This window comes from Lactuca sativa, chromosome 5 (assembly GCF_002870075.4).
Source record: "Lactuca sativa cultivar Salinas chromosome 5, Lsat_Salinas_v11, whole genome shotgun sequence".
In the NCBI taxonomy this organism is placed as follows: Eukaryota; Viridiplantae; Streptophyta; class Magnoliopsida; order Asterales; family Asteraceae; genus Lactuca; species Lactuca sativa.
Genome location: NC_056627.2, coordinates 158,215,400 through 158,243,287, shown reverse-complemented (window position 1 = coordinate 158,243,287; position 27,888 = coordinate 158,215,400). Strand labels below are relative to the sequence as shown.

Below are 27,888 nucleotides of genomic sequence, written 5' to 3'. Positions count from 1 at the left end.
CCATCTTATGAGTATTATAGGGACGAAGGAATGGAAAACAGAGACAACCGAATGTTTTTAGAAAACCATAATGAGGAATCTGTTTGTAAAGTTGCTGATATGGGGAGTGATAGTTAAGGATTGGTGTAATGGTGCGATTGTGGACATATGTAGCGGTTTTGAATGCGTGTTCCCAGAAAGGATTTGGGAGGGAAGAGTGAGCAAGGAGGCTGAGACCTTTTTCAACAATGATGCGATTTCGGCGTTCCACAGCACCGTTTTGTTCTTGGGTATACGGGTATGAGACCCGATGACCGATGCCATGAGCGCGAAGATAGGGGGAGAATGGACGGTATTCACCACCCCAATCAAATTGTATCTGTTTAATATTAGTGGAGAATTGAGTTTTGACCATGTTATGAAATTGAACAAATGTAGAGAAAGCTTGAGATTTTTGAGATAAGAAATATATCCAAACAAATTTTGTGCAATCATCAATAAATAATAAGAAATAACGATTTCCATTCATCGAAAGAAGAGGTGCTGGACCCCAAACATCTGAATATATTAAATCAAATGGTTGCTTTGAAGTTACATGAGAAACAGGAAGGGGGAGTCTATGACTTTTCCCAAGCTGACAAGCATTACAAATAGTTGGAAAATTATTTGATGACAAAGGAAGGTTGAAAGAAGAAACTAAACGTCTTAATAGTGGAGCATGTGGATGAGCCAGGAGATTATGCCAGCCATGAAGGGAGGTGCGAGTGCCAACAAGAGATACTGCAGGAGAAGAAGAGGGGCTCAATTTATTTGAGGAGAGAGGTAGACGGTACAACCCGTTATGAACGTCTCCGTTGAGGAGGGTTCGGCCCTGCAATGACTTAACAACACACCGATTAGACCATAATTCCAAGTAGACATTGTTGTCTTTTCTTAGTTTGGAAGCACTGATCAAGCGTTTAGTGATGTGAGGAACAATTAAAACAGAAGGCAATTTTAGATTGTGAAGAGATGTAGAAGCAATGTGAGAAATTTGGAGATTCATACCATTACCAACTTGGAGCTTGTCGTTGCCTTGATATTCTTCTGCGATGTTCATGCGTTGAAGATCGGGTGCAATATGATCAGTCGCACCGGAATCGACATACCAAGATGGATCAGTCATGACCGATGGGTTGTGGTATTGAGACAGGTGGGCCTAGCGGGCTTGTGTATCACGTGGATTGGGCTTGCGATTAGGATAATCAATAAGATTGGTTCTTTGCCAGCAATTAATAGCCTCGTGCCCTGGTTTTTGGCACAATTGACATTGGGGTCGTCGGCGTCGATTATCAGAAGGGCGAGTTCCAGAGGAGTGAGATGTGGATGAGCCAGAAGAATGAGATTGAAATCAGGATTGTCGATTGACAGTTAACGCCACCGGAGGGGTAGGAGAGGAATCAGCAACCGCGGTTGATTGGCGAAGATGTTCATATTCTAGACGAGCTTCTTCTTAGAGGAGAAGCCCTACAAGATCATCAACGGAGATGGGATCATCCTTTATCATGATGGCAGAGGTGAATGGACCATAGGAGGAGTCGAGACCCTGAAGGATGTAGACAATTTGATCTTCTGTGGAAATCAGAGTTTGGTTCTCGGCTAAGGAATCAGCAATTGCATGTTTCTTCTCGATATATTCAACCATAGATAGAGAGCCTTTGGATAAGGTTTGAAGTTGGGTTTTCATAGCCATACGGGTAGCTCTTGTTTGGGCCTGGAATGTTTTTTCGAGTGACTGCCAGGCAAGGCGAGAAGAGGTACAGCGCACAACAATGGCAAGGGCTCTTTCAGCAAGTGTGGATTTCAACCAGAGAAGAACATAACAATCACGTCGCTTCCACAAGGTGTACTCTGGCTTGGGAGCAACAGTAGGAGGAGCACCTTCACGTTCAGTGGTGATGGTTTCTGGTGGTGGCTGAGGGTCAAGAATGAATGATTCAAGATCAAAGGTTTCCAGAGTAGATATAATGTTTGTACACCAAAGATAGAAGTTGGAGGTCTCAAGTTTGATGCTCATGGAAGGGATTTGAAAAGAGGAGCCAGTAGCGAACCCCAAAATATGTTGGTTGTTGTGAGCCATGAAAAAGAAAAAATCAAGACTGCTCTGATACCATACTGTTTGTGCATAAATCTAACAAAGCTACAATATATGTGTTTGTTTATGTTGATGATTTGATTATAATAGGTACAGATGCCACCCTAATACATAATTTCATTAAGCAATTACACAAGGTGTTTTCTCTCAAAGACTTGGGTGATCTACATTATTTTCTTGGGATACAAATTACTCATCAAGCATCTGCTGTTACACTCAGTCAAACAAATTACATTAAAGAAATACTACATAAAACCAAGATGCAAGATGCAGCTTCCGTTTCTACTCCCGCTGATTGTCAAACCAAACTAACTCTGGAAGGAGAAGCATTTTCTGAAGCAAAACTGTATCGACAGGTTGTTGGATCTTTGCAATATGCCACGATTACACGTCCCGACATAGCTTATGTTGTAAATCGCGTTTGCCAATATATGCACAATCCCACTGTCAAGCATTGGCAAGCAGTGAAGCGAATTATTAGGTATCTCAATGGTACACTTCATCACTACCTTCACTTCTCCCCAACAAGATCCACCTCATTGCTAGCTTACTCTGATTCTGGTTGGATATCTGATTCGGATGATAGTCGAAGTCAATATGGTTTTGCAATTTATCATGGGTCAAACTTAATCAGTTGGACTTCACGCAAACAAAGAATGGTAGCTCGATCAAGCACTGAGGCGGAATATCGATCTCTTGCATATACAACTGCTGAACTTCTATGGATTAAACACTTGCTTTCTGATCTTGTAGTTCCCTTCACCAAGCCTCCTCTTCTTCTCTGTCACAATGTTGGTGTTGTATTCATGACCAAGAACCCTGTCATTCGCACCCGTCAAAACATATTGCTTTGGATGTTCACTTCATACGTGAACAAGTAGAGTCTGGGGATCTTATAGTTCAGGGAATTTCATCAGTTGATCAAGTCGCAGACATCTTCACAAAAGCTCTATCCAAAGATCGACTACTTACTCTCAGAAACAAGCTTTAAGTTCGACCCTCCTTTCAGCTTGCAGGGGGGGGGGGTAATAACGGTCATATTTTCAACATCTCTGCAACGTGTATTAGACTAATTCAGAGTCAAATTGTATTCCATATATTTAGGAGTTTTCAGTTGTATTTCTGTATATAAATACCTGGTGTATATTGTTGCATGGATAGTCCATGGAGTTTTTAACCCATGGATCCTATGGAAATGAAAGTCATGGGTATTAGGGTTTACATGAATGTAACCCTAATCCTCCATACTATATAAAGATGTCTTTGGCTCATGAAATGGCACTAGTGTGTGAGTGAATAAGAGTGGGCCGATGTCTAGTGTGATTACTATTCTCTCAAGTTTTTCCAAGGTGTTTTGGTGATTTGTGATTCCACTTGAGGCATCCACATTATTGGTGCTAGGATCTTGAAGCTTGAAGGAATCAACCACAACAAAAACGTATGGCATCCCACTAAGTTTTTTATTACAAGTACGCCATAGTATGTTAGTTAGGATGAGAACCTTGGAAAAATCATATTTGCATGTATAATAGAGAAAACATAGATCCAAGGTTTCTAGGGTTGCATATACACCATAGGAGTGTTAGAATGCTCATAACCCATCAATGGTATCAAAGCCTAGGCTTGTTTTCAATTATACTTGATGCTACATGTTTTTTCCAAAGTTGAAATTCTGCCATTTTTTGCATATGACTGCTCACCACGACGTGGCGGTGTTTACCACGACATGGTGATGCCCATGTATGCAGAATTTCGGGATTTTACTTGGTATTGGATGAGGATCATTACCGTAAACTATTTTTGAACCTAGAAACCTGTTTTTCAAGAGGGTAATGTTCTTGCTTGTCTAATTGAAAGATGATTGTCAAAATTTCATACTTTGTTTTAGTTTATATGGTTAATCTAAATTACATGGAATTTGTTTGATTTGAATTACCTGAATCATATGATTATGATTTAGAACTTGAAAATTCTTGTTAGTTGAATTGTTGTTCTTGATGATTTTAATGGACTCCATAACTTGTCCTCAAGTTATGGAATTCCAAAAGTTTTCTTTTAAATGGATCATTAAAAGTCATAAGTTATAAAAATGAAGAGTCTCATTTTCAAGAACCATTAAACTCATATGTTATGAAGTTGAAAAGTTTTTGAATAGTTTCAAAAATTGCCCTCAAGTTTTAGAATTTGTAAAGTCTCTCACACACACTTTAATTTGAAGCCCTAGAGTTCTAAAAGTTAAAATTCAACCCTTATACTTCATAGTATTATAAGTTAATAATATATATATATATATATATATATATATATATATATATATATATATATATATATATATATGTATAAGATCAAGTCAGTATTACCATTAGTAGGCCTCATTCACGAAGCCGGTCTGTAAGGGGGGTATAAGGTTGTTGCATATAAAATGGCAGCTTAATGGGTGTCCATTCTCACCCACCGCTTCCTTGACTAGTGGAGGGTCGTTAGCCAAACGGGTAGGACACGAACTATAATTCTCATTATAAGTATAATGATAAATATAAAGTAACTAAACCTTTTATAAATTCCCAATCTTAGTTACTTTAGGAAAATGTGAAGTTGGTGCTAAGACATGAAATTACACTTTGTACCTTACCAAGTCATTGGTGGAGCGTGTGTGGGTAACCGGCACACTAACATGGACTAGTAAGAGTGGCAAAGATGAATTAATGTTTATCATAGATCGATGGAGCGTGTGTGGGTAACCGACACATCGATTAGGTGATAAAATTAAGGGTACTAAGTTAATTTACATGGTTATTCACACCTTGTTTATGATCCTCGACATCCCACTCACAAACTTGGGAGGGCACAATCGAGATTTAAACATGCCATTGAAAAGTTCAATGAGTCTCAAAAGATCTAGGAGTTTCAATCCAATTAAAACCTAATACCTATTTCGTTTTTCATGGTGGAAATTGGCGAATCGTCATTGGCCTACCTTCAAATATTTTGTAGCTTGGATTACAACATCCCTCTTCCAAGTTATAAAATATTGTGTTGGTTCCTAGCCTTAATATTTCTAATTGGGTGTTCTATTAAGGACTTAATCAAACTAACTTGAATTTCTCCCATTGTAGATTTCTGGTTCAGACAATTATGGTCTTCCCAAATCCCTTGGAACAAGCTTTCCTTATGAAGATGATGTCCCACGATTGGATCATGGAAATCATACTTCTCTTCCTCCACATCCTCAGATTATTCTCCCTGACCCACAAGCTCAAAGACTTGAAAAATTCAAGGTCACTCAAGCCCTACTTACAATGAAACATGAAGATGGAAGGCCTGTGTGTTCTCACGTCTTGGAGATGAAGTCACACATCGACAGGCTTAGAGTGTTGGGTGTCGAAGTCTCAAGGAATTTTGCTGTTGACTGGGTTCTTCAATCACTTCCTAAGTTGTATAGTGAGTTCATTAAGAACTACTATGTGACAGACCACAACATGACCCTTATTGATCTTACTTATTTGCTTGTTGCTGCTAATTTAGAAATGTTTTGGCGCACTGGAAAAGTAAATTTGGGTGGAAGATCTACTTCTCAAACTTCCATAGACATTGACAATGGTAACATTGGAAGTCCAGAAAAGCTTTCTCGTGTACCATTCCCAAAGAGTCTATATGTTTTTATTGTCAAGAGAAGGGGCATTGGTTGCGAAGCTGCCATGACTACCTGAAAGATATGAGAGAAGGAATAATCAAAAAGTTTGACTCTGCTTCAGGTAAGTACACTATCCAATCTGTTAAGCTTCTAATTGTTGATTCTTAATACATGATGTGACTAGGTTTCATTTTGATGTTTAGCATGATCAAGCAAAGGGAAAGAAACTTAAAGGAATAGTATGTTGAATATGATCGCGAAGATGGATTTCAATCGCATGGTTCGAAGATCGGATTTTTTAGCTACTGCTTAGGAGTTATGATATATTGGTAGGAAATATGTAATAGCATAGTTTTCATTTAAAGTTGCATTGTAAGGAAAAGTTTTTTCCACATGTTATAAATAAATAAAATTTTGTTTTATTTTATTATATCTCCTTGCAATGCCATTTATGAAAAATTGATGTTTGTATGTTTCTATCAATATTGGAAATATGAATTGGATTCTTTCTTTTGTGGTAGTGTCTAAATTTACCAAATAAGGAAATATTCTAATCTCCCAAGTTTCAATTGGACAGAAACTTGGAATCAATGCAAGTTGTATTATATGATGAACGAGAATTTTCATCTTTGAAAAATTAAGACTGATTCCTTGTTCACATGTATATGTGAGTCAGGTGAAGAACTAAGGGATCGAGTACACATTCTTGTGCACTGGTCAAGTCCACCACAAAGATCAATAAGACTATTCGTCATGATTTACTAAAGTTTAAGTAAATATGGTTATACTTACAGGTTTAAGTATAATTCTGAAACGTTGGAAAAGTTTCAATGTATGGCAGAACGAATGAGAAGAATCAAATTAGGCAGAAAGATAAAAGTTTCTCAAATCTGAAAAGATGGGAGAGTACTTTAGTATCATGTTTTATGATCATCTTAATGATTAAGAAACCATATCACAATTGATCCTCTAAGGACATCTTAGTGCATTCCTATGGCTAAGAAAAGGAATCATGAATTGTTGAAATGGTTAAATCAAGAAGATAAGTCATACTTCATTCCAAAACAATTCTTAGAGTCATACTCCAAGATTATAACTTGAGTGAAATATCTTAAAGAAGGTTTATAACACTTGTCAAATGTAGAGTAAAAGGTTTTCTACTCTTGTACATTTGAAATTGGTAAGTTGTATTGGATAAAACAAAGACAAACTAAGGCCAATTGTGTAAAGTGTTTGTCTTGATAAAGAATTCGCACTATCTCTTGAATATTTGGCTGTCAAGGAATGGTTATTGGCAAAAGAGTCTTATATGTCAAGAGGATAGTAGGAGTCTTAAAGATCCTGAAAGAGTTTCAAGAACTAATCAAGAATAAAACTTGTAGTTTATCACTAGCACACGACTTGAGGTTTATAGCCTATCATTTTTGTACCCATTCCAGTTAAAGTTGGCTTTGCATATGAGTTCTGAAAGTTATCAATTGGTTGCATAACAACCTGGAAGCAATGGTAGGCCCTTGTGCTGCCAGGTGGCAAAAAATTAAGAAGAAACAAGCTCAGTCCATATGAGTTTGGATTTGTCACTAACCTTGACTTGTGATTATGGTTATGACAAAATTACATGGATAGGAACACATACACCATAGATTTCTAAGTGTCATAAGGTTTCTCTTCGATTCATGAAAATGATGGTGATGAAACACTTTCACTAAGTAGATTTTAAGTAGATACCAATTGTGATATTTGCATTCTCAAAGTTGTTAGTGGAGCGTGTGTGGTTAACCGACACACTAACATGGACTCTTGAGAAATGGCAAAGGTCGAAACAATTGAGACTATGATTAAGACATCCCTTTTCATAATTCTAAAATTATTTAGATACACATCTGAGCTATCTAAGGAAAGGTGTATAATTTTGATAAAGTTTTATCAAAGCATCTCATATAAGAAATCTGACCTTTGGTAAGAAAGTCAATAAAGTATTGATTTTTAGAAGTCTAGTTGATTTCTAAGTACATGTCAAAGCTAGTGGGGGCATAATTGTTATGCTAGTAATTATTATGCTATTGGGGGCATAATTAATTATGATGAGTGTTGCGAGTTAGCATTGTTAATTATAGAAAACAAAACTTTCAATTGGGAAAAAGTAGTTTTGCTATAATTAAGGGAGAGGAAATTATACTTCATTTCAATTCTAAAAGCTTAGATTGAGATTTTAATCATCTTTAGTCGAGGATATATATGTGAATTTTATGTTGGAATTGTTGGTGATTTTATCACCAAATATATTTTAGTGTAATGGACTTAACAAGTGTTTCAAGAATAATGTTTTTTGTTATAATACAAGTTAGGAGGTGCGGGAGTGCACACTTATATTTACTAAACATTAAGAACAATACAAGGACTAAATTGTCATTCTTGAAAAGATTAAAACCGTTTTTCATTTATCCGTTGTTTGGATAAGTCAGGGAAACGACATGTAGATTGAAACACAGAGAAAAACAACGGACGCTTCTTCTTCTTCTTCTTCTTCTTCTTCTTCTTCTTCTTCTCTTCAAAATTGATTCTGATTTTGTGCCTAAAATCAGAATTGTTGCTTCAGGATTTATCCCAGTTTGGATTTCGTGATACCCAAGGCATATAGGGTCGAAATATCAAACAAGGAAAGTGTTTACACGATTCCTGTTTGTGATCCAGATTTTCTATAATCCTATTTCGAATTCCTCAACATGAATGGTTCAACATAAGGAAATTTTATATATATTGTGTTCTCAAAATTTGATTATGATTACGGCATCCTCTTCATAGTTGAAATTATGAAAACATGGAAAATAAAAATTATTGTAGCAAAAGGCTGGTCTAGGATCATGTCTTTTTGTGAGACATCATGAATCGTGTCCCATATGCTTCGGGTATAGGATCAATTACATGTGCTATAATATTCATCTGTTCTAAATTTTCCAAATGCCTAGGGCATTAAGAGGGAAAAAGGACTAGAACTGGATATGACTAAAATGATTAAGCAATTGTCGAGGACAATCTGAGGTTTACCAAAGAGTGGTTGCTCATAGACAATTGGAAGTATAGTGTTAATTTTGAAAGGACCATATTGACATATTCTGAAAAGAGGCAACTATTGTTCAGAAGTGATAGTCAAAATGGGAATGTGGAAATGTTTCCATAGGTGGAAGGTATTCATTAAATTTGTGTAAGATTAGAAAAACTTAATACAAGAAGGACGTTCAAAGGAATGTATTTTGAATTTGAGACTTCGTTTCCACGGAATTGATCTCTATTGGAATTCTCTGTAAATGTCTGTTGCCAAGTCTTTGTGACTTTTGTGCATAATCATTACAAGAGAATCAATGCATATAAGTTTAGAATCTAACAGATTTCAGTAAATGACATAGAATCTTGTATTCTTACATTTGCGGTAAGGATTTGGGATTGTGAAATGAGCATCATTGGAATCATGTTCAATTGGTCTATTTCACAAAGTAAGGATCATAGATAAACATAGTGTGCATACTTGGAGTATGGCATAACTATTGTTTGGACTAACATAGTGTGCATGCTTAGAGCATGACATGACTATTGTTTCAGTTCAAGTATTAAGTTGATTATTCGAAACATTATATAATGAATAATGTGTAATCAATATGATGATAAATAAAAGGTGTTTTATTTATATTCATAAGTTCTGAGACCATATTGGATTCGATTATTCTTGTGTTTAACTTTGCATGTTTTGACTTCCCGAATAACTAGTTTATTCAAACTCTCCACACTAAATCATACTTTGGAAGTAGGTATGAATCAAGACTGTCATGAATTGGGCTTGTAGATGTCTAAAGTGTTTAGACATAGAAAAAGTTGTTGAAACATTCATGAATCATGAGTGCTCCTAGAATGAGATTTGAGTATTGGATTAAACCCATGCTCATTTGACACACTTCATGGATTTTATCATGAGTGATCATGAGATGATAATATTTTATATTCTTCAAACGGATACATGTGAGTTGTAATTGCACGTCAGTTGCTCACTAACATATGTAAACGCAGCCAATGACTTGGTTGTTATAAATCATATCGTTGTGTGTAATTTGATGAGTAAGTACAAGCAAACATTTGGGTCGAAGTTTATCCATTCCTTTTACCCTTGGAGGGATAAAAGCGATATATGTGGGCCCCTCGATGATTTAGTGATGACACCCCTAAGTTCTTGGCCAAGCCTAGACTAATTTGATTTGTTCAATTAGTCAGTCGTCATAAATCAGAAATTGGGAAACAACAAATGGACAGAGAGAATGATTACAATCCATGTGTCGGTCCATATGTGTCACACCCCAAAACCATGAACGGCGGAAACGTTCTGGGGCGGAGGACGTCATGTACAGTATCACAACAATGAAAAGTAGTAAACAAGCAACAACATCATCCATTGCATTAATAATATAATTTTAATACAAGTGAGTTCTGTCAAATTATGATAAACACTAAAGCATAAATCAAAATGAAAGATGCGTCTTGAACGAGCACCATCTTCCCTGAACCTTGCATCGGTACCTGTCTATGGTTGACCTGAGGATACAAGTTATTTTGAAAGAGAGTATCAGCTTTAAAGCTGGTGAGATCATAAGTATTTTAGTGTCTTAATTTATATGTAAGTATTTGTATGTATATGAACTTTAAGTATTGAAAATGTTTTGAATGATCCTAGGAAGCCCTATGTTTCCTACTAATCGTATCCTTCTACCAAGGCATCTAGTGTCTGTGTGTGTGTCTCTTGTAAGAGTGTGTATTTTCCCAAATCTGACCATCATTAACCAAAAATATAGTTTCTACATTACCGTGCTTCATGTGAATGTTCACGAAGTGAATGTAATGGGGAAATGAGATAGTACCATGGTGTAGTGTCGAACTATAACCGTACTAATTACCTTAAGTCTAGGGTAATTCTTATAAGTACTATAGTATTTGTAATAAGTGACTACCTATGTACTCCTATTGACTTATTTGAGGGATAAGAAATAATGTGATGGCTAGATCCCAGGCTAGACGCTCCCCTGTCAAAGGGGTTTTGGGACCTTTACACGACCCCTGCATATTTGCACGCCGTGAACATCCACATTACTATGATCCTGTATACCGAATATAACTATCACAATGTGTTGCGATTCATTAGTATAGTTAGATCCTGAACTCGTTCCATGCTATAGCACCTAGTGATGTCTGTCCTACTATCGTATATGTAAGCGCACTCATGTAAACGTATCTATGTATACGTACTCATGTAAGCGTAATCATGTAAAAGTATATGAACGTATGCCTTTGCTACCCAAATGTACTGAACTGACTGAAAGGAACTATTATGTCCATATATGTATACATGATATATAACTAATGTTTAAACGACCTTCAGACGGGTACCCGATATCCCACCAGACCACATCTCAAGCGCGAATATGAAATAGGGTGGATAGCCTTCCTAAGTCCTTTAAACGTTACTTATATAACTATACATATATAGGCATGCTTATAACAGGATCTCTATGTAAACGTACTCATGTAATTGTTTAGTAATGTACTGTAATGTTCTGCGTGTGCTAGCTGTAATGTGTGTTCTCTCTCTATCTAGCATGTATAATAATGTATTGTGTGTGCTAGCTGTAATGTATGTTCTCTCTATCTAGCAAGTATTGACTCATGAATGAACTGACTCATTGTATGATATCTCGTTCTAGTAATGGTTCTAATATCTCCCTAAACTACCCATATGGTAGCTTACTAGTAATATAACTGGTACGTATGAACATGGATGTATACCCTTGCTACCCAAGGGTATTGAATGAACTGGAAGAAAATTTATGACTATATATGTACACATGATATATAACTAATATTTAAACGACCTTCGGACGGGTACCCAATATCCCACCAGACCACATCTCAAGCGCTAACAGGAAATAGGGTGGATAGCCTTCCTAAGTCCTTTCAGCATTTCTTATATAACTATACATATATAGGCATGCAATTTACAATATAAAAGCATAAAATAAGTTTTGTAAAACCTTTTGAACATGATTTCTATCTAAGAAAAGATCGACTTGATGTCAATCCATAAAACGGGTTGAAAGCATGTGTTTGATAAAACAGTTTAAGTATATAGAAACATTTGTTTGAAACATAATTATAAATGAGTTTGAAATGAAACATACAGTGTATAATGAATAGTTTAATAAGGAGTTTTAAACATATAAAACGTTTATGAAAATCATGTGAAGAAAACTGTTTGGTAAAACGGCTAATGAGTAGCAAATCATTTAAATGTTGCTTATTAATCACATGTGATTGATATAATAACTAGCATGATTCTACTTGTATCCCCCCATAAAACATTTAAAAACATTTAAAACATTGATTAAGGGGTATGAACTCACCTGTTGTGAGTGGTACGGATGAACTGAAGAGGTAGGATGGCTAGGTGTCAAGCGAAGTCTTGTACACACTCTATGATCCTAGTTAACATATAATATCACATATATGTACCAAATTAGTCTATAAACAACTAATAACTAATCAAGACACCCTAGGACATGCTAAACACCTTTATCAAGTGTTATTAGCCTCTAGGAGTGCATCTAAGTGTTTGTAGGGAAAGCTATTATGTGTAGGGCTCAAGGAAAACTCCACCATGAGGTTCACGGCTCTAATGACACTACCAAAGGAGTTTACGGTCGTAAACTCATGAGTTTACGACCGTAAGCTCACACTTATATGCCCATTTTGTGTTTGATGCTCTACAAGACCCTAAGAAGCATTCCTACTTAATGGCTTGGTCTATGGAAGAGTTTAGGGCATTATATAACTCCTTTTAGGAGTTTACGGCCCTGGGACCATATCCCTTGGAGATTACGGTCGTAATCTCCCTTGGGAGGGTGTTTGTGGTGTTTTCAAGTCCCTAATTTAACTAGGAACTAAACTATGCTAGTGTACAAGGCTTTAGAAGAGTTTATAGCACCATATGACACTATTGTTTGGAGTTCACGGCCCTGGAACTTCATGGGCCGTGAACACCTTACTCTTGGTGTTCTTATGGTGTTTGCTAGTCCTAAACTCATTAGGGTACATGTATAAACTAGTCTCATGGCTTAGGGAAGGCTTTTAGGGTGTTTTGGCACCTAAAAATGGAGTTCACGGCCCAAGAACATCCTTGGCCGTGAACTCACTTCTAGACTTTGTTTCTTAATGCTTTTTGTGGTCTAAACATGTCATGGTAGTTTCTAGGTAGAGTTCCAAGTCTTGGAGGGACATTGGGCACACTTTGGCCCTTATAAAAAAGTTTACTCCCCAAGGTGTTCTTGGGCGGTAAACTCTCGGATCTTAGTGTTTTCCTATGATTTCTAGTGTATTAAGCATATAAGAAGCTTTAAAACAACACTAGATAGTACTCACTTTCTGGAACGAAAGTCCGAAGATCCTTGAGAGAGAATTTGGCTTTTCTCTAGTTGGAAATTTAACTAATGAATAAATATGGTTCAGAATCCTACATATAGTCCTGGGATTTTTGGCAGAAAATATTTTATTCACGAAATGAACTCTAATATCATAGGGTTTTGAAATAACAGAGTTGCACAAAACCCTAGTGCATCCACTCTCCTGATATCTCCTTAAGTGTAAATCCTGAAATACTCAAACTTATACCCAAAAGTCTGGAATTTCACTGTAACTGTTTTTAACCTCTATTGACTTGATATGGTTTGTACGGAATGGAAATTTCGGGTTGTCAAAATATGATATCTAGAATGGAGGAATATATGATCCCTTATCTAATGGACACGTCATTTGACTAGGTTAGAGTTCGACAACGGCTTTAAGAGCTACGATTGCTAGTCGGGATCTTGGATTCATACTTGAATAATAGTTTTAGACTTATCCAAGTGGGAGACTGTTGGATTAGATGTTTAAGCCCATAACTATTATTGGTATGTACTCGACCCGAGAGTAGCATGATCCATTTGGGTTGCACTTCACCAGAACAATTTGTATGGATAGTCTTTTGAGAATAGTATGTCTATGGTTTATTAATATATTATAAGTTATAATATATTAATATGAAATCATATTATTTAATTAGTATTGATCAAGAATTAATTTAGTGATAAAAAAGGAACTAATTAAATATGGACTCTTATATATATATATATATATATATATATATATATATATATATATATATATATATATATACACACACACACACACACACACACACACATATATATATATATATATATATATATATATATATATATATATATATATATATATATATATATATATATATATATATATATATATATATATATAGAATGTGCGAAGTTCACTTAGGATGGGCTAAGCTTGCATGGATAGTCCATGAAGTTTTTAACCCATGGATCCTATGGAAATGAAAGGTCATGGGTATTAGGGTTTACATGAATGTAACCCTAATCCTCCATACTATATAAAGAGGTCTTCGGCACAAGAAATGACTTAAGTGTGTGAGTGAATAAGAGTGGGCCAATTTCTAGTGTGATTACTCTTCTCTCAAATTTTTCCAAGGTGTTTTGGTGATTTGTGATTCCACTTGAGGCATCCACATTATCGGTGCTAGGCTCTTGAAGCTCCAAAGAATCAACCACAAGAAAAAGGTTTGTCATCCTACTAATTTTTATATTACAAGTACCCTATAATATGTTAGTTAGGATGAGAACCTTAGAAAAATCACATTTGCATGTGTAATAGAGAAAGCATAGATCCAAGGTTTCTAGGGTTGCATGTACACCATATGAGTGTTAGAATGCTCAAAACCCATCATGGTTATCATCAGATGAGGGTCAGAGAGGATGATGTGCAGAAGACGGCCTTTCAGACTCGTTATGGTCATTACGAGTTCATGGTGATGCCCTTTGGGGCTCACCAGTTCTTTTACCGTGTTCATGGACGTCATGAACCGCGTATGCAAGCCGACGATCGATCGATCGGTGATTGTGTTTATAAATGATATCTTGGTCTATTCTAAGACTCGGGAGCTGCATGAGGAGCATATGAGGGAGTTATTGGAGACCTTGAGTAGGGAGAGATTTTGTATGTGAAATTCTCCAAGTGTGAGTTCTAGTTACGCGAGGTGCAGTTTCTGGGGCACCTTGTCAACCAGAACGATATTCTGGTCGATCCAACCAAGGTCGAGGTTGTAATGAGTTAGGAGGTGCTGAGGTCTCCATTTGAGATTCGGAGTTTCCTTGGGTTCATAGGTTACTACTGGAGGTTCATTGAGGATTTCTCCAAGATATCGGTTCCTCTAACTCGGTTGATGAAGAATATTGTCACTTTTTGTGAGGTCCGATTCTGACCCTCTCGGAGGGTGTTGAGAATTTTGTGGTTTATTGTGATGCGTCGATCTCGAGTTTGGGTGTATTTCTGATGTAGAGGGGCCGCATTATTTCTTACACTTTGAGGTAGCTGAAGCCTCATGAGACGAACTATCGCATGATATGGATCTGGGGACTATAGTGTTCTCCCTCAAGATTTGGCGACATTACCTCTATGGGGTCCGTTTTACTATTTACACGGATCACAAGAGCTTGAGGTATTTGATGGATCAGCCGAATATGAACATGAGGCAGCGTAGGTGGTTGGATGTGGTGAAGGATTACGATTATGAGATCCTTTGCCATCTGGGGAAGGCCTATGTGGTTGCCGATGCTCTTAGCAGCAAGGTGATCGCGACTCCAATAAGGGATATTTGTATGAGGATGATAGTGATTAATCCACTTTTGGAACAGATTTGAGAGGCTTAGGTTGAGCATATGAAGCCACCGGAAGAGTGAGCGCATAGTGGGTCAGGTGGCTTCCTTTGATTATGATAGTCGTGGGTTATTGACTATCCATCAGAGGGTGTGGGTTCCTTACTGGGGTGGTGTACGACAGGTTTTCATGGAGGATATGCACAAGTCGAGATTCTCTATTCATCCCGGAGCAACAAAGATGTATAAAGATCTCCGTCCCAATTATTGGTGACCATGTATGAAGTGGGACGTAGCTTGGTATATGGAGAGGTGCCTGACTTGAAGGAAAATCAAGGTCAAGCATCAACGACCTCACGACAAGATGGATCCGTTAAATATTCATGTCTGGAAATGGGAAGAGATTACGATGTATTTTAGCATCAAATTACCTCGGATGGATCATGGGGTGGATTCATTATGGGTCATCGTGGATCGATTGACCAAGAGCTGATATTGCAATCCTATTCAGGAGATTATCTCTGTGGAAAAGTTGGCCGACATCTACATCAGGGAGGTTGTAGCACGGCATGGGGTGCCAATTTTCGTGGTTACAGACATGGATTTCCACTTCACCTCCAAATTTTAGAAGAAATTTCACGAGGAGTTAGGTACTCATCTGCACTTCAGAACGACCTTTCACCCACAAACAAATAGTCAAAGTGAGTGGACCATACAGACATTGGAGGACATGTTGTGGGCATGCGTTCTGGATTTCAGCGGGAGTTGGGATACATATCTTCTGTTAGCGGAATTTTCATATAACAGTTATCATGCCAGCATCAACTGAGTTTGTTCACTTTACTCTAGGACACTAGGATATGTTATGTTCTTGTAGTCTCTGCGACTCCTGTTGTATGTGTTATATACCTTTGTGCCTTTTGCTATATGTATGTGGCGTGAAATAGACCCGGTACAGCCTTATGCTGACATATGAGTTGAACTAGACTAGGGGGTGAAATAGACCCGATACGGCTTGGGCCGACACATGAGTTGCAATAAACTCGGGGGTGAAATAGACCCGTCACAACCTTGAGCTGACAAATATTACGGTATGCGGTATTTTGGGAACTCACTAAGCTTCGTGCTTATGGTTTTCAGTTTATGTTTCAGGTACTTCTGGATCCATAGGCAAGAGCGCGGGATGATCGCATCGCACACACCACATTGTTCCACATTTTATTTGACTATGATGTATTTGGATGTTTTGGTTATACTTTGATCCTATGATGGTTTTAGGAACATGTTTTGAAAAATGGTTTTATTAATCAAAAAAATAAAAAAAATTTGTCTTGATTTTTGGGACATTACACGTTTCCTCCGACGACTTCTGCCACCTCCGGCTCCCTTCTCCCCTATCGCTACCCTACCACCAACGAAAATACATATATGATGAAAACAATGTTGAACAACCTTATTCGTCATCTTCATCACAACCAAACCTTTACCATCACCAGTGATGTCGCCCTGTTACCACCTCCGTATCTGCCATTTCTGTCGAACCTGACTAAATCATCGACCATAGGACCGATGTTCTGCCACCGTCTTAGACCGTTATTTCCTCCATCGTTACTACATATCATTGTTGTCTCCAGTGATTTGAAACGTCGATGACAGATGTGATGATATAATTGTAAGAGGAAGATGGAGGTCAAATGTGTGCTTATATGCAAGTACTTGCCAAGATCAAGATGACCTCCACTCTACTAGTTTCATATTTGGATCGTTAGATAGATTTCGGAGAACATGTCCAACAAATCTGATTAAGGGTGTAGAGATAAGGAAAAGTAGATCCATATTTGTAGTTGTTGATATAATCTTCATTGAATGTCAAGGAACAACAAGAGAAAGGATTTGATGGAGATAAATCTGGTGGTGTTTTCTGATAGAGTAACAAAGTTCCGATTTTGAGTTCCAGACCTAAAAAGTTCAAACGAGCTTCTCCGGTGATGTTATGGAGATTCTAAAAAAATTGAAAGGTATATCTAAGTTAATCATTTTTTTTTCCTTTGAGTGAATGTCATTTTTTTCATTTGTTGGGATTGACATTTGTTCAAGAGTTTTCTTATTGCGTTCTGTCAAATAACTCTTTTACATTTTTTGAGTCTACATATTTACATTTATTCAATATGCTTAATAAGATATTCCATATAGCTCCTTTACATTTATTGAGTCTATATATGTACATATTGGATAGCATGGTTGATGTGTGATTTACTACAAGTTTTATTATTTATAATTAATATCAAACCTTAAATAGTTTAAAACACAAATAAGCAAAGTACATAGTCGCAAAATTATATAGTTAAATAAGAAATATACATGGTCGCAAAATAATATAGTTAAAGGTAAGAAAGGGCGTCGAACAATAGGGGAAAGAGTATGATTTCAATAAAAACTACTTCTACTAATTAAACCAAGGAAATACTATAAATTGGGGGGGGGGGGGGGGGGTTTGTTTTTACAAGTTCAGAAACTTAAATAATCAATTAAAAGCAATTAATTAACTACGATTACTTAAGCTAAATACAAGCAAAACAGATAACGATTTTGAATCAAGATTAAAGAGTACTTTCATTTAGCTTCGAATCACGTATTCCCTGTGATTGATTTCTTTAATGCAATGGAATATTTAGTTGGTTACTGAATTCTAATGTTACAACTTATCTTGTTCAGCTTTCCTAGCATTAACAATTAATGAGCGACCATTACGATGATCATGCAACAAGAGAACACTAAATTGATTATATCTATATATATATATATATATATATATATATATATATATATATATATATATATATATATATATATATATTCGGAAAATGAATGATATAATCTAATGATTTTTTATCTATGATCTAGACAATTAATTGTTGTGACATGCTCTTCAAGGGGTTTGTGTAACGCTCTAAAAATTCCAACCAATTTAATATTTTTAAAAACAACCCAATATCATCAAGTTATTACAAAAAGGTTTTCAATACATTTATTATCAGAGTATTCCCAGAACCATATCATAAAACAAAAACATGAGGAGCGGTACGATCACGCCTTTGCCTTGCCACGGTCTCCTGAAGTAACTGAAACGTTAAACCACAACTGTAAGCCCGAAAGCTTAGTGAGATACCCCCAAAATACCAACCACATATACCATACACATAACATGTCATATCATAACAGAACAGCCATGCACTTCGGGTCTACTGTGTGACTGGTCCGCCGCACCGGGGCTTCAGTCCACCTGGTCCACCCTCCGAGTCTAGCCATATATATCGAGTCTGCAGTGTGGTTGGTCCGCCCGCATCGAGCCTTCAACCCACCTGGTCCACTCTCTAAGTCTTCAGTATGACTGGTCCGCCCGCACCGGGCCTTCAGTCAGCCTGGTCCACTCTCCGAGCCTCGGCACGTCTGATCCACCCTTGTGGGGAATACGTCCTATCCGGACCGCTCGCTGGGCCTTCAGAATATCCGATCCGCCCTGGGTATGTTGGCCTACAGCACAAAGCAGGACCCACCTCAACCCAACCCCAGTCAACCAGCCATGTGCACTTAAACATATAATCATATAACAATTCATCACTAACCAACCGATCTAGTAGATCACATACATAGCATACTCTAACTAGGATATCGACCTAACCAGTCACTAACATAATATCATCCTATATACCAGGATTCTGACCTTAACCAGGTCTCTCACATACACCATCCTAACTACCAGGATGCAAACACATAGCAAAGCAATAACGTAACAACTACCCGAATTTCCATCCGATAAAAGGGATGGCCTTGGTGCCATAGACCCTGTTGATATAGTGAGGATAACTCACCTCGCAACTGCTGACTGAAAAGATAAGATCACGCTGCTCCAACCTCTGACACGAACTCCACCATTGATCAATACCAAAAGACTAAACTCAATAAATACCAATAATTACCAAAATACCCCTGGAAGTCTACTGGTCAACTTTTGGTCAAAGTCAAAGTCCTCAGTCAAAGTCAACCTTCCTGACTGACTCTACTCGCCGAGTCAACCCGCTAACTCGTCGAGTCCCTATACTCAGAAACTCCCAATCCACGACTCAAATCCATAGATCTATCCTTCTTCAAGCTATCCCTCACATAAAGTTGCAAACTTTACGTGATATCAAGGAGATATAAACTCAAAACACACTAGGGCTTGGGTTTTAGACAAAAGGGGCTTCACCAATCATCCAAGGACTGAAACTTTATGAACTTAGGACTCCAAAGAGGTTCAGATCTGAAGTTTCAGCTTCAGATCTAGCTTTTTTAACATTTCCCTTAAGCAAGGAGAACCCTAGCCTCCACATATGAATGATTCTAGAAGAAAAGGTCAAGGTAACAGCTTAATACCTCACAAATGTGTCCCAAACTGGAGTGGGTTCTGGATCCACACGAAATCCTTGATGGTTGCCTCTTGCTCTTCAAGTCTCCTCCACCAAACTCACTTCTCAAAGCTCCAAACACTCTCCAATCTCTCACTCACGGCTATTAGGGTTTTTGGGACTCAAAGGGAATGTAGAGAGGCTGAAGAGAGGGTATTATGTTCTTTATATATGGCACAAACTCCGAATTAGGGTTTTTCTCATTCCAGCACCAACTCGCCGAGTCCAGCCTCCGACTCGCCGAGTTGGTCACTTAACGCGTGACCAGAATCGCGACTCGACTCGCTGAGTCTATCCATCGACTCGCCGAGTCTATCCATCGACTCGCCGAGTCTATCCATCGACTCGCCGAGTCGGCCTTCCTCATTTACACTAAGAACCATGAACTTGCACTTCTGAACTCGGGGTGTTACAATTCTCCCCCACTTAGATTAGGCTTCGTCCTCAAAGCCTACTACAGCACACAATTCCCGATAATACTCCCACAATGCACCTCCTGGTATCGACCGACCCAGGTTCCTCCGATCGCTGCTATCGAACCTCTATAAAGTCCAACTCTTCTCTCCTAGAGTTTCGACAACTGATTCAAGTCGGCCACCGACTTCTTTCTCTGATAACAACCCTCATTAACCAATGATCGCCCGATGATACTTCCATTGCCCCAAATCACAACAATCACTTGACCCTTACAAAGCTAGACATCACCCTGGACCACCGGGTCCTGACCCGGTACCAAGCTGCTACCCCTTTCCTTGACTGGCATATCTTTTATCGAATTCACTTTTGGGACTCATCCCGCTTTCCTTTCCGAAACCAACTCGTTTCTTTCCGAGCTGACAGGATGGAACATCCTTCAGCTCCTAAGCAACTCCCATGAGCTTTCCCTTGCAGACACATACGCATGCCGAACCTGCTCTAACATCCTCGTGCTGGAAACCCGACACACTGACGATACCTTCACACATCCCCATGAAGAATTACCGCTACATACATAACTTCCTGATCACAACCATATTGGAAAATCCAAGGCTCCATCCTTGCATCCCCTCCGAACTCTTCTGGTTCTACACTACCGGAAATCCTTCCGTAACCTCAATAGACACCCAACCCGGATGTGTTCCCATACCACTGGTACTATTGCAGTACTTACTACCAATAGCTGAAGTACTGCCGATAATCCACTTACCCCACTTCCTCCTCTTTTGGAGTACCCATGCTCCTTATGGAGCTACATGACTTTCCTTTCCAGGAAATCCACTCAACAACCCTTACTGCACCTGCACGTGCCACTGAGCTAAACTTCATTCTACATTATCCATGTAGATCAACTGCTATTCTCGAACTTCCATAAACTCTGAATCTGCTTGCAAGGAATCTCGGGTCCATGCACTACCTTCCACTAACATGATCAATACTTGGGGCCAGACCATATCAATTATCATCCCATGGTGACGCCTTTTCTCACTCCTCGAACCGATCCACTAACACATACAGAGTCTTCAGCATGGCTGGACCGCCTTACCAGGCCTTCAGCCTATCTGGAACACTCTCGGAACCTTCAGCATGTCTGGACCGCCCTCCTGGGCCTTCAGCCTGTCTGGACCGTTCCCCGAGCCTTCGGCCTGACTGGTACGCCCACAGGCCTTCAGTCTGTCCGGACCGCTCAAAACTGTCTTACGTCACCCTGAACCATTCCTTCCGGAAATCTCTCCCGTACATACTATTCTAGCCCACTTGGGGGTTCCGAACTCTAATTCCATTCCTTATACTCGAATCCTGGCCTATCCCTAGGCCCATCCTTGGTATGTAACCCGCCCCACTCATCTGCCACTTACTCATACCAGCCCACACTCTTTGCTAACTGAAACACTGTTGAATCCCAAACAGCTAATCAACCTCAAATACTTGTCGATCCTCCTGAGAATTTTCTAATTCTCCCCACTTAGAGCACTGACTACCAACCACCGGTGACCCAACTGACATCACTTACTCAACAAATTCCCTTATACTTGAACTGATTCTAAACGAGCAACCTCCACAAAACCACGTTCCGGCATCACGCATCTCGAAATCTAAGGTAGTTCGACTCCCCGCTGAACACTTCTCAAAACACAATTGCTATACCCGACAACAAAACCATACAACCAAATTCTGACCATCAATTCCTTGGTTGCTAACTGTTTTCAATCCCCTAACTACCGACCCCTCAATACTACCATAAACCCGAAAGATCGAACGAATACAATACCATGAATTAAGCGATCGAGACTAGCAGATATAATACTCCATAACAACCATAAGATAAGAAGACATCAAGAAGGAAACATACCCGCAGCTGTATTCGGCTCAGCCCTGACCTCATCTGCTATAAGCTGGAAAGCACGCTCCTGAGCCCTCGGGGGCTCTGCTCCACCCTGACCTCCACCCGCAATCCTCAAAGTAGCCGGTGCTGGAGCCTGCACCGGTCCTGCAGCAAGATGTGGACAGTTGGCCCTCATGTGACCAACCTGATGACACTGGTAACAAGTCCTCATATCTTGAACCGTGGCTGACTGGCGGCAATCCCTTGCGTAATGCCCCTCTCTTCTACACTTGCGGCACGCACCAACGGATCTACAAACTCCGGTGTGACCCTTCCCACACTTCCCACACGTCTGTTTGATACTGTAAAGAAGGCTCCCGCTGCTGGCCCGAAGAAGAAGTAGTCTCGCTCCAATTTGACGCAAAGGGGGAGATTGTTGGGTCGTGTTTTGTATTAAGTGTTGCGTCTATTGGGCTCGTTAGCTAGTCCATTTTTGTATCTCCGGTATGGGCCTGTCCATCCGTGAGTTTAGTAGGGTTGAATATAAATATAGGTGCTTGCATGCATCTTAGGTTAACGATAGAATAGAACAATCAGAGCATTATTCAGAAGTTTATTATTATCGTTCTTGTAACCCTAAATCCTCTACAGTGGAAGTTCTTAGTCGAGCTCTGCTGAGGATTGTTTGATCTAATCATTCGACATATTTTGATCCACTCTTGTTTTATTCATTTTTTTGAGTTCATCGTAATACCTGTTTCATAGATCTAATCGATCTTCACGTTTGTTATTTTAACCTATCAATGTCGATGTTATCATCTTTGGCTCAACGAATCCTAGCTTAACAGCTGAATTCAGAAAGCTGATGGAGACTAAATTTGAAATGAGCTCAATGGGTCCAATTAACTTTTTCCTTGGTTTAAACATTAGACAGGGACCTGAAGGCATCTTTATTAATCAGGAAGCTTACACGAAGACTCTCCTCGCAAAATTTGGCATGATGGGAGATTCAAAGGTTAAAGTTCTAATGGCGTTCGGCACCAAGCTTACTCCATCATTGGATAAGCCGGCAGTTGATATTACGCTATATCGCCAGATGATCGGTTCACTGATGTATCTTACTGCTAGCAGGCCTGATATAATGTTCTCTATTTGTTACTATGCTAGATTTCAGGCGAATCCACGTGAACCTCATATGCTTGCAGTGAAGAACATACTCCGTTATATCAAGCGAACTACCTCTTTAGGCCTATGGTATCCATCCAACTCAGGCTTCTTCGTTCAAGCATACTTAGATGCAGACCTTGGAGGTTGTGGACTAGACAGGAAAAGCACCACGGGAGGCTGCCAATTCCTAGACGGGAAGTTGGTTAGTTGGCAATCAAAGAAACAAACATGTGTATCTCTATCTACCGCTGAAGCAGAATACATCGCAGCTGCCTCCTGTACTTCTCAAGTGATTTGGATCCCAAGTCAACTCCGGGATTATGGACTCAATATGAAAAAGATCCCACTATATTGCGAGTCAGAGAGTGCAATTAGGATATGTCATAACCCAGTGCAACACTCAAAGACTAAGCACATAGCACTGAGGTATCACTTCATTAAGGATCATGTGGAAGATGGGAACGTCGAAATTCATTTTGTTCGAACCACTGATCAACTGGCTGACATCTTCACCAAAGCTCTTCCTGAAGCATCGTTCAACAAAATTCTACAAGGGCTAGGTATGATGGAATCGGAGTCAGTACCAAACATTACCTCTCAAACTCAAAAGTAAGAAGCGAAATAGACCGAACGTTCGGGTTCGGGTCTTGTACTTATGTACCGAAATCAACCGAACACTCGGGTTCGGTTGAATAATCTGCTTTTCGCTCATCAATCAAAGGTAGTTTTCTTGGTTGTAGATCTTATGTATAATTGTTCCAAATGCATTTATCTTATTGTCAAAGTTATTCTCTTTGTTAAACCTATTTTCTTTGGCAACCGAAATATACCGAACGTTCGGGTGCGGTTCCAAAATTTTTCTCACCCGAAATAGACCGAACGCTCGGGTTCGGTTCCAAAGTTTTTCACAACCGAAATAAACCGAACGCTCGGGTTCGGTTCCAATATTTTTTTTCTCTTTCTCTGTTTTTTTTTATTTATTTCACTTTTATTTTTTTATTTTTATTTTTATTAAAAATTCCAAAAATATTTTTTTAAATTCAAAAACTCCAAAAATACTTTGTTCTTTATTTTCTTTTAGGCTTTAATTTTTTTGGGTGTGTTTGTTTATGGGGAAATTATTGAATTAGCTAAGTGTCCCTAGAAGCATGCTGCTGTATGTGTCCAAAGCCTCACCTGATTCTGAATAATAGGCCTTACTGACTTGGTATAAACAAACCTTGTCTTCCCAATTAGGCTTTCTTATTTATTCTAATCATGAGCTACCTAAATCTCTTCTCACATGGGATAAGAGTTTTCTGCTTGGTCATATTTTTCACAGCAGAGGTACTTTGATTTCTTACGCCATCTAAATTGCATTTCTTCATCACATCTGTTTCACAAACGTAACCCTTGAGACTCTCAGAAATTACCACTGAGGTTTATGGTTACACAATTACTGTGTTCATGATCTTAGTTTCGTGCCATGACGATCTAAGTTAAACCCAAAATTCAATACCAATACGAATTGATGGTGAACAATTAATTTGCTCTAGTTTTCACTAATGCATTGACGGACGTATCTCCTTGAAATCTCAAAATTTTCTTTTGTGTGATTCCTATGAAATTGTTAACACCAATAACATTTCTTCCCTTGGGATCCAGTTTTAATTTTTTTTTGAGATTTTATATATATATATATATATATATATATATATATATATATATATATATATATATATATATATATATATATATATATATATATATTTCCTAGCTAAATTAAATTATCTCCAACCTACTTGTTCAATAGACTACACCGGTCTCACAAGTACTTCGTTCGCTTTCTATCTTATATCAAGATTAGGAAGTTTGAATCGGAGCGAAAGCCACCCTAATAAGCCTAGTTAAAAGAAGCCTTTTAACACTTCTTAATAAGTGCTTGATCGTTATTCAATGGGAAACCACACAAACACTTTAAGGTCTCTCTTGACTTTGAAGGAAGAGATTCGTGCCCGGGATCATTTGTTTCGTGTCTTAATTGACATCACATATTTTCCCAAAAATATTGCTTTATTTCTTTTCTTTTACACCCTAAGCATGAAAATCTTTGATTTTCCTAAATTCAGGTTCTATTAATCACAAGGCATTTTACTTGGATTGGCAGTTGATTAAAGGCTGTGCTTGATTTTAATCCACGTGTGGGCATTTTTCAAAAGATGCCGTTACAATTTAAAGGGATAAGATGAAGACATGCTGACTCAGGCGGGAGTCTAATCGATTTGATTTCAAACGGCGCTAAAAGGGAAAGCGTGCGAATCGGAACCGTTTAATCTCCAAACGACGCAAGAGGGGCGCGTGTAAATCTAAATCGTCTCGTCTCCAAACGGCGCCTGATGGGAAGGCGTGTTATTAGGGACCTAACATTCTCTCTCATGCGTGATCATCGGCAACCCCAACTGTCACGCATCATTTAACTCTGGAAAAACCCTTCGTTTTTCAATAGAAGATTTGGGAAGATTTTTCTCTCTCCTTACACCACAGTATAAAAGGCAACATCCTCCACCGTTTACCTCTTTACTGAAATTCAAATTCCTAGAGCGCAAGAAATACCTACACCTTCACTGTTCATCATCTTCTCTACTTTCTCCAAGCAATGGCAGATTCATCTTCTGTTCACGCAACATCCCACATTTTGCCCATTCGCCCACAACAAAGCCTAATCATCGATTTAACCCCTCATGCTTACGACGCCTTCATGTTCCCCATTATCGAGTGTTTGAAGTTTTCCCCGATTGCTCCTGCACTTACAAGAGCTGAATCTGTTCCAATGGAGTTCTTGTCACAGATCTTTGCGACCGCTCACTATGACAAGGTCGTTGACAGAATCTTCTTTGATATCTTTCAACACAAGGCATCAATTTCCAAGCAAAGGTTTTGCTCGCTGTTAGGGTTTGAACCTGATTCTACGAGGGTTAACCCTGAAACGATTCCAATGGGGCACTTGTTCAACATGTTTTATAACATGGGTTATACGGAGGTGCTTACTACGGTTACGAAGTTCAAGAAGTCGTGCCTACCTCCACAGTGGAACGGAATGTTCACTGTTATATTCAAAGGGTTATCTGAAAGAAGTGCTGGATCTGATGGTGCCAGTCAGTTATTTCTGTCCATAATGTATGGTATCTACAATGGCATCAACATGGATTATGGGTCTGTTCTATGGCAACAACTCATCCAGAGTCTCTCCTCTACCTCCAAACATTCTGAGATTTCATACGCTAGGTTCTGGACTCTGATCACGAAATGGGTGATGGACAAGTACCACGTCCCCATTGTCGCTGGTGCTCCAATGTCTTCGATTGGTACCTTCCATACCACGAAGATCATTGTCTCGGACGCTTCCAAGTTTCCGTTCAACGGTTCAATTCCGGAAACTATGTATGGAGATGTTCCTGCTGATAGCCAGATTATCTGAACATATAAGGAATTCAAGCATTCTGGTCCGAGGGATCTTACTCCGGAGATGTTGAAGTCCATTCATGACGCCGACAAGCCTGCTCCAAGAGGCAAGAAGGCTGATAAGGGGAAACAAGTGGCTAAAGGAGCGAAAGGCCCGTCTCCAAAGAAGAGGAAACCAACCAAGGCTGCTCAGTCTCCGCAGCAAAAGAGACGAAAAACTCTGCCGAAGCGAAAGCTGATCATCGCTTCCTCCTCAAGCGAGTCTGAGGGTGAGAGTTCGGATTCTGACGACTCTCCACGAGGCAACACTCCACCCAGATCTCCCACCCCAGATCTCCCACCCTAGAAGTTCATGCCTCTACTTCTCCCATTAACTCTCCACCTAAAACCATTCCTATTTCTATTCCCTCCATAACTTCCACTACTTCAATACCACCCACTTCCATCCCAATAAGTACACTAATATTCACCGACGCAACCACAACATCCACTACAGATGTTGGAGCCAACGTATCTGATACGGGGGTTCATACTGATGCACCCGAAACCACTCCAGCACCCGAAACCACAAAAGCACCCGAACCTACACCTATACCCGAAACAACCCAACCCGAACCTATCCATACTACTACACCACCAGCTTCACCACCACCACCTTCTCTTGGTCATGCTTCAGAGGGAGATGAACCATTCCTTTGCGGGGAAGATATGACGTTTGACTCGGTCTACTATAGTCCGTTTCAAATACAAAGTGATGACGATGACGACGCTCCTGTCACAAAACGACATCTCAAGGAGCTCCATGACAAGATTGACTTGCTCATCGCCTCCTCTTCCACTTCTCAGTCATCCCTTTCTGAAGATGCAGTTCAGAAGATTGTTGACGCCTTCTCTAAAGCTCAGCAAGATTCTATTACTTCTGCAACCTCCGCCATATATGCCTCAACAAAAGCCTGTCAGGCTGCGACCAAAAAAGTCAATAAACTATTTTCTGA

General features: G+C 39.0%; 1 protein-coding gene across 1 annotated transcript; it reads left to right on the top strand.

The window, feature by feature from the left end:
- Positions 1 to 2,077: 2,077 nt before the first annotated feature.
- Positions 2,078 to 2,994, top strand: LOC111908076 (uncharacterized mitochondrial protein AtMg00810-like). The gene is made up of 2 exons (XM_023903913.1): positions 2,078 to 2,135; positions 2,204 to 2,994. The coding sequence occupies exons 1-2, from the start codon at positions 2,078 to 2,080 to the stop codon at positions 2,992 to 2,994; spliced, it is 849 nt and encodes a 282-aa protein (XP_023759681.1).
- The last annotated feature ends 24,894 nt before the right edge of the window (positions 2,995 to 27,888 follow it).

What these genes read in the sequence shown, in the direction of transcription:
- LOC111908076 (XM_023903913.1), top strand. Translation starts at nt 2,078, where the DNA reads ATGTTGGTTGTTGTGAGCCATGAAAAAGAAAAAATCAAGACTGCTCTG. An exon ending in GACTGCTCTGATACCATACT is followed by an intron (nt 2,136 to 2,203) that starts GTTTGTGCATAA and finishes TGATTATAATAG; the next exon opens with GTACAGATGCCACCCTAATA.